Source organism: Gymnogyps californianus, chromosome 3, assembly GCF_018139145.2.
Source record: "Gymnogyps californianus isolate 813 chromosome 3, ASM1813914v2, whole genome shotgun sequence".
Lineage (NCBI taxonomy): Eukaryota > Metazoa > Chordata > Aves > Accipitriformes > Cathartidae > Gymnogyps > Gymnogyps californianus.
Genome location: NC_059473.1, coordinates 121465169 through 121483850, shown reverse-complemented (window position 1 = coordinate 121483850; position 18682 = coordinate 121465169). Strand labels below are relative to the sequence as shown.

Sequence of the window (18682 nt, the reverse complement as noted above, 5' to 3'; positions counted from 1 at the left end):
TGTATTCTGTGGTTTCTGTATTTTAAGAATTTGAACTAGGGTTCCCTGTTAGTTTTAAGAGACTAAACCCATAGACTCTCCAAAGATTATTTTGGCCCAAGCAGCAAAGTGCTTCTTTTAGTTACATCGTCGTTTTTCGTCCCATGTTTCATTCTTTTTATCTTTGCTGATGGCAATGCTTACTTCCCAGCTCTTGTGTCTGAAGTCTCTCTGTCCAGCCTTCCCTAGCCAGAAGCACCAGTGCTTGACTTTCCAAGATCCTGTTCCAGGACTTCCCTTTTCTCCCCATGGCCACTGGGCTTCTTCAAGCCCAGCTTTTGATAACGGTCACTCCCAAGTATTCAGCTCGTTAGGTCACTGCTGAAAGAATAGCATGCTTCCCTACCTTCATATGCATCTGGACCCAATTCAACATTACTGAGAAGTTTTCATGAAAGCAGAATGGGAATTTGCTTGGATCTTGTGGTGGGTTGACCTTGGCTGGCCACCAGGTGACCACCAAGAGGGTCTATCACTCCCCTTCCATCAACAAGACAGGGGGAGAAAAATACGACGAAAAGCTCGTCAGTCGAGATCAGGACAGGGAGATCACTTACCAATTACTGTCATGGGCAAAACAGCCTTGGCTTAGGGAAATTAATTTAATTTATTGCCATTCAAACAGACTAGGATAATGAGAAATAAGAACAAATCTAACACCACCTTCCACCCACCCCTCCCTTCTTCCCAGGCTCAGCTTCACTCCCGACTTCTCTACCTGCTCCCCCCGAGCAGCGCAGGGGGACAAGGTATGGGGGTTGCCGTCAGGTTATTATGCATTGTCTCTGCTGCTCCTTCCTCCTCACTCTCTTCCCCTGCTCCAGCGTGGGGTCCCACTCACGGGAGACAGTCCTTCATGAACTTCTCCAGCATGAGCCCTTCCCACAGGTTGCAGTTCTTTATGAACTGCTCCAGCGTGGGTCCTTTCTGTGGGGTGCAGTCCTTCAGGAACAACTGCTCTAGCGTAGCATGGACCCCATGGGGTCACAGGTCCTGCCAGCAAACCTGCTCCAGCGTGGGCTCCTCTCTCCACGGGGCCACAGGTCCTGCCAGGAGCCTGCTCCAGCGCAGGCTTCCCACGGGGTCACAGCCTCCTTCGGGCATCCCCCTGCTCCGGCGTGGGGTCCTCCACGGGCTGCAGGTGGATATCTGCTCCACCGTGGACCTCCATGGGCTGCAGGGGGACAGCCTGCCTCACCATGGTCTTCCCCACGGGCTGCAGGGGAATCTCTGCTCCGGCGCCTGGAGCACCTCCTCCCCCTCCTTCTTCACTGACCTTGGTGTCTGCGGAATTGTTCCTCTCACATATTCTCACTCCTCTCTCCGGCTGCTGTTCCACAGCAGTTTTTCCCCTTTCTTAAATATGTTAATACAGAGGTGCTACTAACGTCACTGATGGGCTCAGCTTTGGCCAGTGGCGGGTCCGTCTTAGAACCGGCTGAAACAGGTCCTGTCCGACATGGGGGCAACTTCTGGTGTCTTCTCAGAGAAGCCACCCCTGTAGGCCACTTGCTACCAAAACCCTGCCACATGAACTAAATACAGGATGCATTTGGGGATGCATACATTGTGCAAGGTGCTAAATGAATATATTAAATTGCATTAGTATAACATGAGATGGCTGCATAACCATCGTCCTCTACAAACTCAAATATATGCCTACAGAATGACTTATCTTTTGACATCCTCTTTAGTTTCTTGGGTAATTTTTAAGTTAAGGGGACTAAAAACCAAGTGTTTTTCAGACTACTCTGATTTTGCTTCAGTTTTTTGTTCCTTTCTCACATTCACTGCTACACATCTGCAAAACATGGCCTTTGTGCTGTGTTTTGACTCTCTTTGCTCACCTGTGAAAACAGCCTTTACATGATGTATCTTGAGACATGCTTCTCTTTTACTAGTAGTGTGTCCTGTTCTGCTTAGGTATCAGTGTCCTTCTAAATAATGGTTCATAAAAGCAAGTGTTGAAGAAGACCCGTGTATTCTAGGTGAAAGATCAGTCCTCTGGTGCCCTTCTTCTCAAAAAAAGAAAAGATCTCTGTACTTATTCCTCTGCAATGTGATCTCATAAAAATAGCTTCCTTCTTTTATCTGTTTGGAGGAAAATATGTTGCTTAGGTTGAAGGACTGACTCCTTTCTAGAACAGGGTGGTCACTGTACACAGGCACATTTCCTACTCAAAACCTACTTGCATTTGAGGCTTCTTCACACTGAAGTCCAGTGTCTCCTGCCAGCACTGCTGGGAAGCAGTGTGTGAAGCACCTCCAGAGCACTTTTTCTTCTCTTCCTACTCAAGCCCTCTGTGTTGTGCTGTGGGTGGCGGTGTCTGTGGCACAAGCCTTTTCCTACCTAATTGCTAAACATAGAGGTGGACATCCTCACCTTCACCACTTGTAATTTCAGATGTGAAATGAGGGAGTAGGATTCAATTGCCTAACTTTAAGTCACTGAGACACTCCAGGGCACATGGGACATTTGCAAGGGGATTACAGATACGATGCAGGACCTGTGGGAGATCTAGAGCTTTCTGGAGCCTTGGCTCAGTTAGCCCATGTGCCCTCCCTGAGCCATGTCCCTTGAGAAAGAAGACAGCAAAGTGCAGGACAAGAGTTTGTCATCTCTGAAACCCACCAGAAAAGAAAGGAGCATCAAGCTGGAAGGCCAAGGGTCTACTGATATATGTGACCGCCTCCGGAGGCAAAGGGTGGCGTGTTGTGCACTGGGGCATCAGTCCTGGGATGGGATCAGCCATGGGAAAACACTGTCAGAGCATTCATAATCATAACTCTTTTATCTCTAATCTTTACAATGCGATGTTAATTATTAATTGAAAACAGCACTGGGCCAAATTCTAATGTCACTGGAGTGCTATAAACCCAGAATAATTCTGCTTAAGCATGTGGCTTTCCTCCTGTGCAGTCGAGATCATCATGCTGACAGATAACAAGCACAGTGGAAGGAGTCAGCAACTTTGGGCCAGATATTGAGATCTTGTTACACAAAGTCTGGGTGGGCCTTTCACCAGCTGCACTGAAGACGTGGAGTTATCACATTCCTCTCGGTAACATTCCTCCAAAGTGGACTTAGGTAATTGATAACAACAATGCCACCATGTGCCATTTAGGAGGAAAATCCTGCTGTTATAATAATGTTACAAAGGTGGAAAGTTCGAAGCTGGTTGGCTGATGTTCTGGGGAAAGCTCAGCAGCATGCCCTATATATTGCAAGAGATGAGAGGGACCAGATTCTTTTTCCATTGCAAAAATGGGCTCCAGCATCTTCCCACTCTGCCTAGCGCTTCTAGTATGTTATGTTTACGGTACTCCAGTCTCTGTAAGTAGAAACCTGATTTCTACAGGCTCCTCTCAGTCCAGGGACGTCTCATACATTATACTCATTGTATTTTATTCTCTTTCAGGTCGGGCACCTCTCCAGTGAAGCTGGTAAGTGCTCTGTGAGCTGTTTTGTGTTTTGAAGCATTTTCTTCTGTTTGCTGTGTGCCGCCACATCTGAATACATAATGTTTTGTCTGTCCTGCAGCAGCAGATGCTGACGCTGGTGAGATAATCAAAGACATTCCAGCCATAAACTTAGGTGAGTTCATGTCTAAATTCTCATAAGGTCTGAAAAATTGTGAGCAAAATGCTGAATTTTCAGTATTGTAAAAAAGACGGGGGTGACTGCTGGTCAGGTAGTTCATGGTAACAAGAGAAATATAATTAACTGAGCTCTCAATTACCTTCCTCTGGCTACGGCACGTGAATCTATCCTAGGACTGTAACCCTATGTAAGCAAGGGATGCAGATGTCTTTCACTTCTGAAGTTTGGACAGACCCATGCTGTTAAGGCAGTAACATGCTGTATCAACTGGAAAGGCTCTGGATTCCCACAAGCATTCCCCCCCCATCTCTATATGATTTTTATAAAGTTTTACAAAGTGGAAAATAGCTTAGATGTTTATTGAGCTTCTAGATGGGTGGTAAGGAAATCAAATGGAAAAGACACAACACACTGCACTGCCTTCCTCTATTTTTTTGTATTTCCTGTAATGCAAATTTCCACATATCTTTTGATGGTGCACTGTACAATATTCTTCCTGATGCATTACTCAATATTACTATATTCTCCAGAGCACTGTCTCACTGTGTGACTGTTGCCACTGCCTGATAGCAAGCAAGAGGTTATCAAACTAGACATCGATAATGGTGGCCACCAGATTTCTGCCACCAAAAATGCAAACACTGCTGAGTAGTAAATATTGAATAGAAAGTACTGTTACTTTTAGGCCTGTTCCTATATTTCAGTGTCAAGAGGCTGGTCCTTCTTTATTTTCTGTAAATGCCCAAGGACATTAATCTTGTATAAGTAGGCTCAATATGGTTTATGAGATGAAATACATTTGATATTTGATATTTCATTTACATTATCTTTCATTAAATTACTTTTCAGCTGCTGGACTGGACCTCTTTCAGGGTGATATCTTGCTCCCTGTAAGTAATTAAAAACTTTATATCTCTCACTTGTACTAATTGTATTTTTGGTACAAATCAGCCCATCTCCCCATGGCAGATGCATCACCAGCTGTTAATTCCCTTTTCAGCAAAATCAGCGAAATGCCCTAAGAAATGAGACCTACAGATGGAAGTTCCCCATTCCCTATATTCTGGGTGATAACCTAGGTAATGCAGATACTTTAATCAGATTTTAGCTCCGATCCTTATTTGCACTGGATTCACTGTGATAAAAAATTTGCCTTTTTCAGAACTGGTTCTCTCACATTAAAATTCACTAATAACTAGATCGTTCCTTTATATCAAACCCATTTTTTTTCTTCTACAGCTCTCATAACAAAACACAATTTAATCAAATTCAATAACTTTTCAATCATTTTTCTTTCGTTCCCATGTGTATATCTGCGTGCATACCTTACCTCTCCAGGGTGAATGATCTGCAGTGTGTTAAAGGTGCTTTCCTGATGCATGTTTTCCAGATCTGAATGCCAAAGGAGTAATTCTCCAGGCGTTTGAAATGTTTCGTCTTAAGTCTTGCATTGATTTCAAGCCATATGAAGGAGAGAGAACCTACATATTCTTCAGCAAAGAAAACGGGTAAGGGTTATATCAATTTCTGTTTAATTTTGCTGTGTAGAATCAGCTGGCAATTCATTCCATTTGACTTCAGCAGTCTAAAAGTTTAGTCTAAGTAAGTTTGTTGTCAGCAGAGAAAAAGAGGCCACCGAGAAAGCAATCCATCTTATCTTCTTAGACACAAAGCTTGGAAGCAGCTGCCTCCTTCTGCTGACTGCAGAGAATGTTTAGATGATGAACTTGGAATGGGCATCTGACGTTTGGATGGCTACTCGTTGATGAGGTGAATCCCAGCATTACTGGGTTTTCATCAACTGTTTCCACTTTCCTACCTGGGGTTGTTTTCCGTTTCAGTGGTGGGTGAAACGACCCCCGTGTACATCTTCTTAACTTACCAAGGATGTGAATAGCCAGATTTAGGTTTTGAAATCTTTGGAAGATAGGTCAAAAAAAGCTGTGGAAAGCCAGCTTATTGTAAGATTGCTATTGTTTTGATGTGGCACTTATTTAATGAAAATTTCTCTCAAAATCTGAAAGGGTTTTATACTCAGAGATTCAGGTTTTCAGGAACTGGAAAGATTTCTTTTATTTCCTACGTCTCAACGTGTTTTGAAAGAACATCTAGAAAAGCACAAAAATGTTCTCACTGTATCAGCTGTGAATATTTCTTGTTCTCCCAGAACTTCATAAAGGCCTATAGGCACTGATATTTCTGCCCTCAGCTCTTCCTTGGGTAATATGTCCTATGACGCTTCTCTTTCTTACAAGACTGCAAGCACCATGATTTTTGACAACTCAGTGCTGAAGAGCCTGGTACTGGAAACTCCCTGGTAGCAGCTATTCCAAAGACCATAGGTTCAACCTCTTTGTTTTCAGTACCCACATTAGTGTGTTCAGAGCTCCTTCAACAAACTCAGCCCAACGCTGCTTTGTGATGTGCAAATGAAGGTACAGGCCAAGCAGATGCTCTTTAGCAGTTGCCTCTCACATCACCCTTGGGCTACCTTAAAAAGTTCCCAGTGAATTGGCTGAGGAGCTCCTTTCCTCCTCAATCATGATTAGCTTCTGCTGAGTCATGGTTGAGGGGCTGGGCCCTCAGAGAAAAATGTACTTTCACACCTATGGCCAATGCATTGCATAGTTGCTGTTGAAAAGGACCAAATGCTGCTATTCTAAATCCTCCTAGATCTTTCCTCTAGCCCAAGTGATTGCAAAAAAGCTCAGTCTGTCTTGATGAGTTTACTGTTTCTGTGTACGTATTATGTTTCTTGGCAAAATGGCAGCTGACACAAGACTAAACTTCTGTGGATCTCAAAAATCAGGGGTGAGGTTGTCTAACGCAGGGGGTAAGTAAAATGCTGGCCTCACGCAAGTGATAGTGCGTATGGTTTTGGGGTTTTGTCTGCTTTCAGAGCAGAGTATCTGTAGAGTATCAAGGCATCTGGTCAGCATCTAAATAATGATTTACGTTACTCCTTTTATATTTAAACCTTTTTTGATATTACTTTAAATCCAGTGAGCAGACGGAGATCTTAAATACAGAGAAGAAAACTACTTAACAGACAGTAAGATCTCTCTCTTTCTCAGGTGTTGGTCCATGGTGGGGGACCTGCAGACTGGACAGAACCTCTCTATTGGGGTAGGGTGTGACTACAGAGCGATTGTGGAACATGAGATCCTGCATGCTTTAGGATTTTACCATGAGCAGTCGAGGATGGACCGGGATGACTATGTGACAATCTGGTGGGATGAAATTATTACAGGTGGGTTTTGACCTTCAAGTCAGATTTTGTAAAGTGCAGATTCATCAGTATCTTATTTTCCCTCCTAGATTTTAAGACCTTCTTAAAGATCAGATTTTAGAAACACTGGGCCACACCTGAGACCGCTGTAAATCAATCTGTAGATGCAGCAGGGTTTTGATACAACTTCTCTGGTCAAAGACCAGAGGCTGTCTAAGGTTAGAAGAGAGAGGCCCTGCTTGGAAGTCAGAGGACTTTGTTTCCCCTTGGCTCCAGGACTGGCCTGCTCTCTGATTTTGAACAAATCGCTTCCCCCCTCTATGAGTCTGTTTTCTCTTGCCATGTAATGCAAATTGTAAGCTTACTGGGATGGTGAGCTTTGAGGTGGCTCTTCTTTAATCAAAGGTCCTCTCAAAATCTGAAAGGTTTTTATACTCAGAGATTCAGGCTCTCCTGAAACTGGAAAGATTTACTTTGTACATGAAGAAGCCTCAAAGTGATTAGATCAGATGGGACACATAAAATAGGGCTCTCTCCTGCTCTCTCCTGCCCAGTGTGTCTCTGCAGGGTCTTGCCTTCAGGTTTAGTATCATCAGATTCAGTGACTTTATGACTTTCAGCAAACTCTCCGCAGTCCCCCCAGTCCTTAGGCAGTTTCTCCTGCTGTCTCCTGTGAGGTCTGGTTCTATGCTACTTAATGATTAGTTTATTTGAAAAAGAGTGAATGGGAGTCTATAACAAATTCTGAAAGGCATGCTAGTAAAGACACCAAGTGTAAACTCTTGTTCCCAGTGGTGGTGCTTTGCGATGCCAGTGATGGTGCCAACGCAGCAAAGTTGCCCTGCCATTGCTCATGCTCTGTGTGGACAAACTGATCACTTCAGTCTCAGGGTTATGCACTCACCATCTTTGCAAATAAGTGAAAAATATATGCAAAACAGTCATCAGAAAGGAACAAGATTCAGGGAACGCTGTGTTCTCTTTTGGATAGATAAGAACCTCTGGTACAAGCAGTTTCTGCTGAGCTCTAAGAGCAGTATCTAATATGCTGAATTGCTCCAAGTTGAATGGCCTTGTGCATTACTACTTGTCTCTACCCTGTAATTTGCAGTGTCCTTTGGGGTGGCTGAGCAGTAGATGGGATGTGGATATTGATTTTGCAGACCATTATTTTTATTGTCAGGAACAGCACTAAAAATAATTCACCTTATTACTATCTTGGTCTTATCTTGAATTATGGTGATGAAGATGACGATGATGTTAACAGTATTTAGACTCTGACTTTTGGGCCCCTTTTTGCTGTGCACTGTAACTAACCACCTCCAAAGCAAGAAGTCTTACAATGTACTTATAATGCACTATTGTGAGCTCCGTGATGTGCAGAGGTATGGAAAAGCTCGACAAAACAGTGCCAGTCCTCCGTGCATTCTTTTTTTTCTTTTTTCCTCCAGAAATAGATATCATTGAATCCTCTCATCTGTGATGTATTCAGTAGCCACAAATCTGGAGCACCAAAAAAACGATACAGATGATGGACTTTAGTGTGACACTATTCTGAATGGAGTCCTGGGACTGGCTTGATATCATTACAGTCAATTCCTATATTCTGTAGGTTTCTATCCATCCTATAAAATCTCATTTTTCAGTTAGGCAAATTCATTAAGTAGAAAACTTCTGCTGAAGCCATTTGAAAGATGTCTGCTCCTCTAAAGGGAAATAAGGCTGATATGATTGTGTTCTCTGTGTGTGTTTGTGCGCATCTCTTCCCACATCATTAGTGATCTGCAACCCCAAATTTAATAGCATGGTAGCAGTTTTTGCCATAATGCATTTTCATAAACTGCAATGCAGATAGCTGGCTGGTAAGAGAAGAGATCCCCTATTCATGTTGCTGTCGACAGAAAAGCTAATAAGCCTATTAGACTTCAGAGAAAACACACAAGACACAGCCTAATGAAATTGCCACCTTGCTGTATGATTTCTTATGAAAGCACATAGAAGTTACCCTTTGCCTGGTAATGATCTTAAAAGCCAGCACCATTACATATGCCTGTGTCCTGCCAAGATCTTTTCCCCAGCTATAAAAAGTGATAGCACTTAATTAGCAAGATTCTCACCCTTTTTGATAAAAGGTGCAATTCAAGTATCAGTAAGAAAACAATCCCAAGCTCTTATACAATCTCAAGCCTTGGACTAAAGACCTTTGCGCCCAGAATGGACTTGCGGAAGGAAAGGGCAGTCTTTACACAGAGAAGCTGTAATTATCCACCAGCGCAGTCATGTGCTGTTTCTTCTTGGAGAAAGAATGCCAAATATTCTGAAAATATTATTTGTAGCTGGAAATGCTGGCAATCTCTCTTTACTTCCATACCAAAGTATGTGAAATGGCTCCCTCTCTCTGCCCTAGCAGACACCTCCATAATGAAAAACTCTCTAAGGACAAATTTTTTTGCCAAGCAACCATGAGAAACACGTTTCCAAAACACATTTCAATAGAAATATCATAGCAGTATTGTCAATCTAGGGTAAAAACATCTTCCCCCCCCCCCCCCCCCCCCGCCCCCAGATTCCTAATATATTCTTTGCTTCAAAGAAGAATAGAACCTGGAGTTACTCCAGGACTGTCATACCTGTCCTCTTAATGAGTGGAGGGTTCCAGGGCCTCTCCTTGTCCATATATGATCTAATATCCTGGGAAACATTTGCATCAATATTCACAGGCTCTGGAGTGGAGTACATTAATCCTTAAGTTTAATCCTTCAGGGTACTTACTATTAGACCATCTAATCTGATCTCCTGTATAGCCCATTCTTTACAGCTCATTGATGTTTGATTTTGAACTTACCAAAGTCACATGTGAGGGTGCAGAACTGCAATCTAAAGACACTGCTTTGTTGTCCAAATGACTTCACAAACAAATGTTGCTAAATTTGAATATTTTATTGTAAAGTAGTTGCTTTCGGGTATATCAATTCTGCCTGAGAAAACTGTATCCAAGGGGCCATGCTAAAGCCATTTCCTTTCCAGTTTCTCTAAAAATGAAGCACTTTTCTGTTCTTTTACCAGGCCAAGAGCACAATTTTCTGAAGTACGATGACAGCTTCATCACTGATCTGAACACTCCCTATGACTACGAATCATTGATGCACTACGAACCACTTTCATTTAACAAAAATGAAAGCATCCCTACAATCACAACAAAGATACCAGAATTTAATAACGTAATTGGACAACGTCTAGACTTCAGTGCCATTGACCTGGAAAGACTGAATCGCATGTATAATTGCAGTAAGTCATAATTTAGCCATGGCAAACTGTTTCTTTGTTTATACTTGAGCCTGGCTGGTTCACCTCCCTTATGTCTCTAAAACCACAAAAACTCTTCTTGGGTGCTCTTGAGGAGGTATGGGAGAGGGCCTGTGGTGTAGAGACCCAAATTGTTTATTCCCTCCTCATCCCTCTCTTTGGCTCTGTTAACTGTCATTACTTTTGTAAAAGTTCAGTTAGTCAGTGAAAGTCAATCCATTCACATCTTTTCTTCCATGTTGCTCGTAGGGTTCAGACATGTGGTTGTGTTCTGCTGGTGTGTGGGCAGCTTCATTGTGCTTTTGTGAGGTGAATGCAACTGTACTTTGTCCTCTTTTACTGACATTTGGTCTTAGTTAGATTATTTTGCACCTGAGATTGGCTAAGTCTAGAGTCCGACACTATCTAGTTGGTTGCTGAGCCGGTTGAAGATGTTATCACCACATGTAATTGTTAGCAAGAAGTTATTGTCCCCATGGATCTGTCAACAGAAGCATCAGCTTGCAGGCAAACTCAGCTGAACCAGCCCAAGGTAACTGGGTGGACTTTGTTTGAAGTGGAAGAACAGTGCTCATGCTCATCAAGCAGACAAGTGAGCCATGAAGAACAATAACCTCCAGCCGAGGAATGGTTAAATACAACACCAGCACTGTTCACAAAAAGTGACTTGTTTCTCCAAGACTTACAAGCAGGCCCAAAGACAGCCACCATCAGTCACTGTTTCAGCTGCCGCATGGGAGTTTGTTAACCTTCTGCAAAGTGGTCAGATGTTGTTATCTTTATGCAGGGAATCCCTCCAGGAATCAAATATTTCCTCTTTTGAGTCTTTGGGCTCACATCTGCTGTGGGTTGTCTTCTCTACATGATGTCTATACTAGTGTAAACAAAACCCCCCAAAATTAGAGCAGAAATTTTAATGAGATACTACTTTGGAGGTAACCATGTGTGCATTTTTTTTCAGCTTCGACTCACACTTTTTTGGACCAGTGTTCTTTTGAGTTTGAAAATATCTGTGGCATGATTCAGGGCACCAGAGATGATCTAGACTGGGTCCATCAACGGAGCAGTGCTACAGGGCAGGAAGACCACACACTTTCTGGGCGCTGTAGAGGTAAAACGAAGTAACAGAACACTTTCCTATGGAAAAGGGGTTAGCTGGAGTAATGGTCCCTTGTGCATGTCTGTACTGGTCTGTGTGCTTTAAACACAGTGTCTTTAACAACTTCTCTGAACCTGTCGTTGTAGTCAACCCTTGAGAAAACCCAGCACTGGCTACTCTGAAAACACAGGATTAAATGACCGTATTTAAGACATTACCCAGCAAACATCCGAGTTGTAATTTTTCTAGTTAAGCAAAAAGCCCTTTTTCTTGTCACGTGTCTTGGCCCTGTGAATGTGAGTTTATGGTTGCATTCGTGCTCTCATTAAGCTTTTTCAACATAGTGAAATGTTCTCCACACCAGCAAGATAAAAGGGGACAAAGAACAATCTTAACTAGAGGCCTTTTAAATATAACCTGTAAAAGGATTTACTGCAACTTCCGAAGTCTAAGAGTTATGTTACCCCACGATAAGAATGAAACAGCACTCATAGCCACTCATAAATGTTGTGTTTGCAAAGCGAATGATAACTTAAGCTTGAGGAGTGCTGGAGGTAGAAGAAAGTTGCAAAGTATTTTATGATAGGAGTTTAGGGATAATTTTCTTTTTCACGTGGTAATTTTGCCATTTTTCAAAGGAAGAAAGTCTCAAAAAGGTTGGAGTCAGTCCCAGTCACAGTCGCAGGATGCTAGCTTACAAGTGAGAATAGAGATTAAATCCCTGAAGTTCTGAGAAACAAGGGCCTGATTTGTCATTATTTACACAGGGTAAACTACTACAGACTTCCAAAAAAGAAGTGACTTTTGCAGTAAATTTTGCCTAAGTACAGAGTGAAGGAATCCTGGCCTAAAGGACATTCAGTTGTGCTTTCTTCCTCTTTGATAAAGGAAAAATTTGTCTTGCTGCACTCAGGAGTAGACTATTCCCCTTATGTGACCCAGCTGCTGGAAAGAACAGATCCTCAACCTCTTATAATGCTGGTACTTGTCAATCGGGTCCAAGAATGCAATATAACTCAAGAAAACCATCTGACAGCTTCTAGAAGTACATGCTCCTAACCCTCATCTGACTTTTTAAATTCTTTCTCTCCTTTTTTTTCCCCATATAGTATAATTGTAACTGAAAAATAATTCAGCTGAGTTGTTTGAGATTATCAGGTAAAATCCAATCTGTCTGAAGTAAGCACCTAACTTGCACTTATGCTTTAGCATCTAGTGACCCAGTACAAAATAAGTATCGATGTTATCTAGAGTTAATGGAGAGGGGTAGGTGCCTCTGAGGATCTCCAGAGCATCTAAATGAATGGGAGTGCCTCTCCTTTTGGACACCTTCAAAGGGTCATTGACTCCACCAGGAATTTAGATATTTTTGGAGAACTGGTTCTGCAGTCATCTCAAGTGGGTGCAAATTTTAGGTTTCTAACAGATGGATCGTATTTTGTCCAAACAATTTTGACGTCTTGGGTTTTTGACTTATTACTGGCTAAACTGAAGGAGGGAAAGTACGGCCTAACATTTAGAGAGGAGCTGGCAGCCTGGCTCTGGATTTGATCCCTGTATCCCCATACTGAAGTCTGCTATGGCCATATTTGGATTGCCATAGATGTTTAATGTTGCCTTTATTTGACTTTCTTATCAAAAAGGAGGTAGAGTCTAGATCATTTGGGGGTTTGATACCATAGTAAGTTTAACAACAAAGTTAGGCACCTGAATAAGGCTCACAGCTCTATTTCTCACTTGGAGCAACAGTGATCATACTTATATTTAACATACTTAAATTTAACATAAATTTAACTTATGATGAAGTGTCATACATGTGCATAAAGCAATTAGCTATCTTTGGCAAGGTTTCTATGGGTATGAGTTCAAAGCATTGCTACCGTGTGGGAGGTAACAGAGAATATTCCCCTGACATGGTTAGAGCGAACATGATAAACAGCTCGAACAGCTCCACTAACCGTGCAGGAGGCTGTACTGAGTTTATGCAGCTGCAGGTTTAACTGATGATGCTCTAGATGTTAGCTTGGACAAGAGTCCAAGGAACCAGCCCCCAACAGAGGAAGGTTTCACACAATAGCTAAAAAAATTTCAGTTGTTAATTTAACCATAAACTATAATGAATAACTAAAAAGCAACACAATACAGATAAGACGTGACAAGTTCATGTGATACCAAGATAAGACATGTGTGCAAATGGTGAATCCCTTGTAAATATAAGGATAAAAGTAGATACTTCAAATCTAAAGTAAAGAACGCTTCAGAAAATGTTAGTGGGAAATTAAACTAGAGGAGCAAGAATTCTTAAGTAATTTTCCCAGACTGAGAAGCTGAGTTTTGAAATGTCTTTGGGCAAGCTGTAAAAAACAGCTTCTTCATGTTCAAGGTCAGGAGAGTGCTAGTTTTGTGTCCAACCCTTTTTTATTATCTTTATCACTGATAAGAAATTATCTTACTCTTTACAAGGTAATATAGCATATGATCTCTAAGATCTCATCTTTAGATTATCTTCAGTATAAATCAAGTAAAAAAAAATGTCTGCTAGTTACTTGCAGTCAGCACTGAATCCTCTGTCTCATATCTCTGACATTCCTGAGGCATGCAACTTCCAACTAGACCAACTAATGCAAAATTGACATAAGCTGCCAACAATGAGTTCTATGTATATGCTAAACTACTAGTCCTATTCTTATCCTGGTCTGTCTTGGATGGTTATCACATACCATTTCCTCTACTGTTCATGTTAAGTACTACACTTATGCCTACTAAAAGAGTGGAGTTGAATGATAAATTTACACCGTGCAGCTACCAGGAAATCTGGAAAGAGACAGTGACACTCTACACTTTCTTCACAGATGCTGGCTATTTCATGTACTTCAGCACCAGCTCTGGCAAGGCTGATGAGGTGGCAATCCTAGAGTCTCGAATCCTTTATCCAAAGAGAACTCAGCAGTGCCTCCAGTTCTTCTATAAGATCACAGGAAGCCTTTCTGACAAGCTGATCATCTGGCTTAAAGAGGATGATGGCACTGGAAACGTTCGCAAGATGAGGAAAATTCAAACCTTTCAAGGTAATTCTGGAAATATGAGAAATATATAGGATATTAGGGGTGGAAAAGTTGCCTTACTGAGTCCATGAATGCAGTGGATTAGCTCAGAAATCAAAAGATTTTCCTGAAGCTACCAGAATATCTTGCAATCCACCTAAGGATTTTGGTATTACGTGAGGGCATTTAGCAGTGAAACTGTGGATTGTAATAATGTAATTTAGGTGCTCCACAGCTGAAGTCACAATGTTCCTAATGTGTTACACTCAGTGATGGAGAGGGACCCCAAACTCTGCTGGAGATCAATTGACTAGATCTCCACTGACTGTTATATGATCTAACAGTGAGGTGTACAGATGTAAATACCTGTGCTCATCTGCAGTCAATAAGAATCCCAGCCTGATTTTTATATGGTTGGAAATATAAAAACATATGTAGTTTTGGAAATGTGAACTGAATTCCCACTTTGGGTGATTTTGCTAAATAGGACAAATTCAGCCATCATGGCGCTATGCGCTTACGTTGTCAAAACCCAAGACCTGTGATAACCTGCCTATATCAAGCTGCAGCAGTTTGCAGGGAAGGATAAGTCCCTGGAAAAGCAGCAGCAACTGTTAATTCTAACGCATCGGGTCATTGACTCCCATCCACTTGTTATGTCTTGGCCCTTAGCCTGTTGCCCTTTATACTAGAGACTGTCATCCACTAATGTGTGAAGAGTTCCTAATACAATGTGTCCAAAGCATTTAGATGATAAGGCAATGTGAGTATATTATAATCACAATACCAACATGAGATCTCTAGCCTTCAGGACTCTGTGAGAGGTCCAGTTGTCTAAAAATGCAGCTGGAATGGTTGGCTAGGAATAAGCTGCTTCATAATATCACTAATCATGCTGATGGCAATGTTTTGCTTTCCTTTTACCAAAGCGGATAATGACTATAACTGGAAAATTGCCCACGTAACCCTCAACGCTCAGAAGAAGTTCCGTTACCTCTTCCAAGGACTAAAGGGCAACCCCAGCTCTTCATCTGGTGGGATTGTTATCGATGACGTCACACTGACAGAGACCCCCTGTCCTACAGCTGTGTGGGTCATTCGGAATTTCAGCCAAATCCTTGAAAACGCATCAAGTGATGTAATTCAAAGCCCCCGGTTTTATAGCCCTGAGGGTTATGGTTTCGGCATAAGTTTGCATCCCCACTCCACAATGAGCGGCTACACTCGCATTGCCTTTCACTTGTGCAGTGGAGAGAACGATGGTGTTCTGGAGTGGCCAGCTCTGAACCGCCAAGCTATACTCACAGTGCTGGACCAGGACCCTGACGTCTTGAAAAGGATGTCCTCAAGCAAAAGCTTCACCACAAGCAAAGACCATATTATCTCTGGTAAGTGGTGTCTGCCTGGAGGAATGATGAAAATGAAAGCCAAGGAATCTGAGTCAGAGGACTGAGTGTAGGACTCGGAGTTGGGCAACTTTGGCTGCATTTCCCAATTTGGGACACTTTCCTGTGGATGACTCAGAATTCCTGTCTGTGAAAGATCATCTAACGTGAAAAGTGATGCACAGAAGGTTGGTGGTATTATGAACAATCCCTGGGATATCTGAGTTTGACTCTAAATACAGAGTTCTCCTAGGAGCTGGCAATTCCCATTCTACCTGTGGTTTGCCCATTATGATAGGTGACGTATCACCACAGGATGGTGCAATGCTAGCAGGCTGCTGTATTCCATTACTAAATCAACAATAATTTAAGTTAAAACTGCATTTTGGAGGCTTGGTTGACTTGAACATACATAGTCTGAAGGCACAGCATTCACATTTTAGCTGTATTTAAGAAAAAAATACCTGAAAACACCTGTAAGATCAGTCTGCAGCAGTTGAAGCCTGTCTTTCTTGGCTGCAGATTATGAACTCTTTCACACAGGGACTACCTTTTAACTCCAGGTTTATGTAGCACGTAGCACCATAGTTCCACATCCAGATCACACAGGTGACAACGAGGAGGTAACTTGCGTTTGGTTAGTCCTCAAGGAAGGGAGTTGTGGAATTTCAATGCCCTCACGCAGACTAAGAGTTCTCATGCAGACCATATCTAAGGATCTGTTGGCACCCATAATTTGTCAGTCCTCTGTGATTTTTTGGGGCATTTCAGCTCTGAACTTGATTTTACAGCATAAATCCTCTTTAACACTGTAATGCAGAAAAAAGTCATGTCATACTTCCAGCTGCAGAACTTTGTGGTTCTTATTTGCCACTCATATTCTCTTTGCAGATGCTAACGGAACCTTAATATGGGACAAACCATCAATTGCTGGAAAATTTGATGCCTCGTGCAATTGCTATAGAACTGTATCATGGGGGTGGACTAATTTCATATCCCACAGCCAGATGAGACGGAGAAGCTTCCTGAAAAATGATGACCTGATAATTTTTGCAGAATTTAATGGTAAAGACCCTCTTCCTGATTCGTCTTATAAAAACAAATGGGTGATCCTTTCTTTCTCTCTTCATACATTCAAGTAACTATTGCCACCTGTCTCTGAGTCATCTTCTCTTCTAATGGGGATCAGCTTTTAAAAGCATTTCTGTGTCTTAGTTTCAGGTGGGTGATGTTGACTAAAGTGATTGTGAGTTCAGAGGAATCTAAATAGCAATGCTTTACTGAAGGTTAACTTCTTAGACACCTTTAAGCACCCTAACCAGTACCTATGTCCATTTCTAAGCATTGAACATACTAAAAGTCCTTCCTCGTGGTGTTTATTTTCAAACAGAACAGCCACACTTGGCATAATTTTTCAAAGTACAGAATACCGCTGATTTACCTAACTAGTTACCATAATTTCAGTATTATTTTCTATCTTGTGCTTTAAAGATGCAGAACTTGCTGTGGTACGGCAAGAGCTCTGTAAAGGGCAAATGGACAAGGAGTACCCTCTGGTCCACAAAGCACCCTGTGAGCCCCTGGTATGAAGAATACTACATATAGCATCACTCACTGTTATCTGATGTCTTTCTCCTCTCTTTCCTTTTTTAAAAGATCTAAGTCACCTCAATAACACTGAAGTCCCTGTTGAACCTGAACAACCTGCCTTCATGGAAGGCCTCATTCTTGAAAGGCAGAAGAGAGCAGCCCAGGATACGGAGCCCGTTCAAGACCGGCTGCCTTATCTGCAAGACCCGTGTGACCCAAACCCTTGCCAGAATGACGGAGTCTGTGTGAATGTGAAAGGGAGAGCAAGCTGCAGGTACCACGGACCTCTTCCCTGCTCGCCTTGGCTTTCTTCTGAACCAAACGATGCAGCTAATAAGTGTTCAGAGCTACAGACCTCAGAGGTCTGAGCCACTAAGTTTTCAAGGAACAGTAGGAACAAAACACTTCACTGCAGTGACTGGTTTCTACTAGCAGCCATAAGGGGAGGCAAAGAAACTCCATTCTGTGGTGCTTCCAGGGGATGTAAATGGCCTCCAAACAAGGTGGGGTTGTTGTGACGTGAACCCCTCTACTGGGAACTGCCCATCCAGGACAGTGAGTGTGAGGACCTTGAGGTGGGCCTATAGGGCAGGACAAAACTCCTGATTCATGTGAATCTGTACTTTATTTTCCCAGGTGCCCATCAGGACAAGCCTTCTTCTTTATAGGTGAGAGGTGTCAGTCAAGGCAGGTCCATGGGAACATCCTGGGAATGACAGTTGGTGGAGTTGCTGGAACCATTGTCTTAACCATCGTCCTCATTTCCATGATGGCTAGAAGATAAAGAGCTGCAGGGAGATAAATCTCAGCCTGGTATTTTTCCATAGTTCATAAGACATCATTTTTCAGTGAGAAATGATGAATACAATTTGCAGAAGACCAGTCAGCATGTGGATGAAATGCTCTATCAACATCTTGGCAGCAATCTGTTTACTCTGTAGGACTTGGCAGTTAAAGAACATAACGAAAGTTCATACCCTGCCTGTCTTGTGTCTTCTTTGAATGTTTTGTTTCTTCAGCCAGTAGCAAACGGTAGTGCTGGGAGTCCATGCATTTACTCTCTACCACAGTTCAAACTTAGATTATATAACTGGTAGAACCTCTCAAAACAGTGGAAAAAGTCACACAGAAGCACATATATTAAGATTCTAGAAATGTTCCTATAGAAATTACTCAAGAAATCTAAAGGGTACAAATCCATTGTTATGTAAATCAGTACATCAATACTCATTTTCCATGGAGCTGTGCTGGTTTACAAAAGCTGATTAGCTATTACACAGAATTCATAGTAAACTACTATTATATATTTTTGGCCAATTCTCTAGCAGGGAAATAATTTCACATTAAGCTAGTTGTCTTTCTAGAAGGCCTCATCTACATAAGGTTTTC

The 18682-nt window shown here is 42.2% G+C and overlaps 1 protein-coding gene across 1 annotated transcript; it reads left to right on the top strand.

The window, feature by feature from the left end:
- The first annotated feature begins 3304 nt into the window (after nt 1–3304).
- MEP1A (meprin A subunit alpha) lies at nt 3305–18077 on the top strand. The gene is made up of 14 exons (XM_050894640.1): nt 3305–3373; nt 3459–3483; nt 3581–3634; nt 4490–4530; nt 4641–4719; nt 5031–5148; nt 6715–6890; nt 9936–10157; nt 11137–11286; nt 14127–14342; nt 15248–15706; nt 16595–16768; nt 17360–17567; nt 17930–18077. The coding sequence occupies exons 1-14, from the start codon at nt 3305–3307 to the stop codon at nt 18075–18077; spliced, it is 2139 nt and encodes a 712-aa protein (XP_050750597.1).
- The last annotated feature ends 605 nt before the right edge of the window (nt 18078–18682 follow it).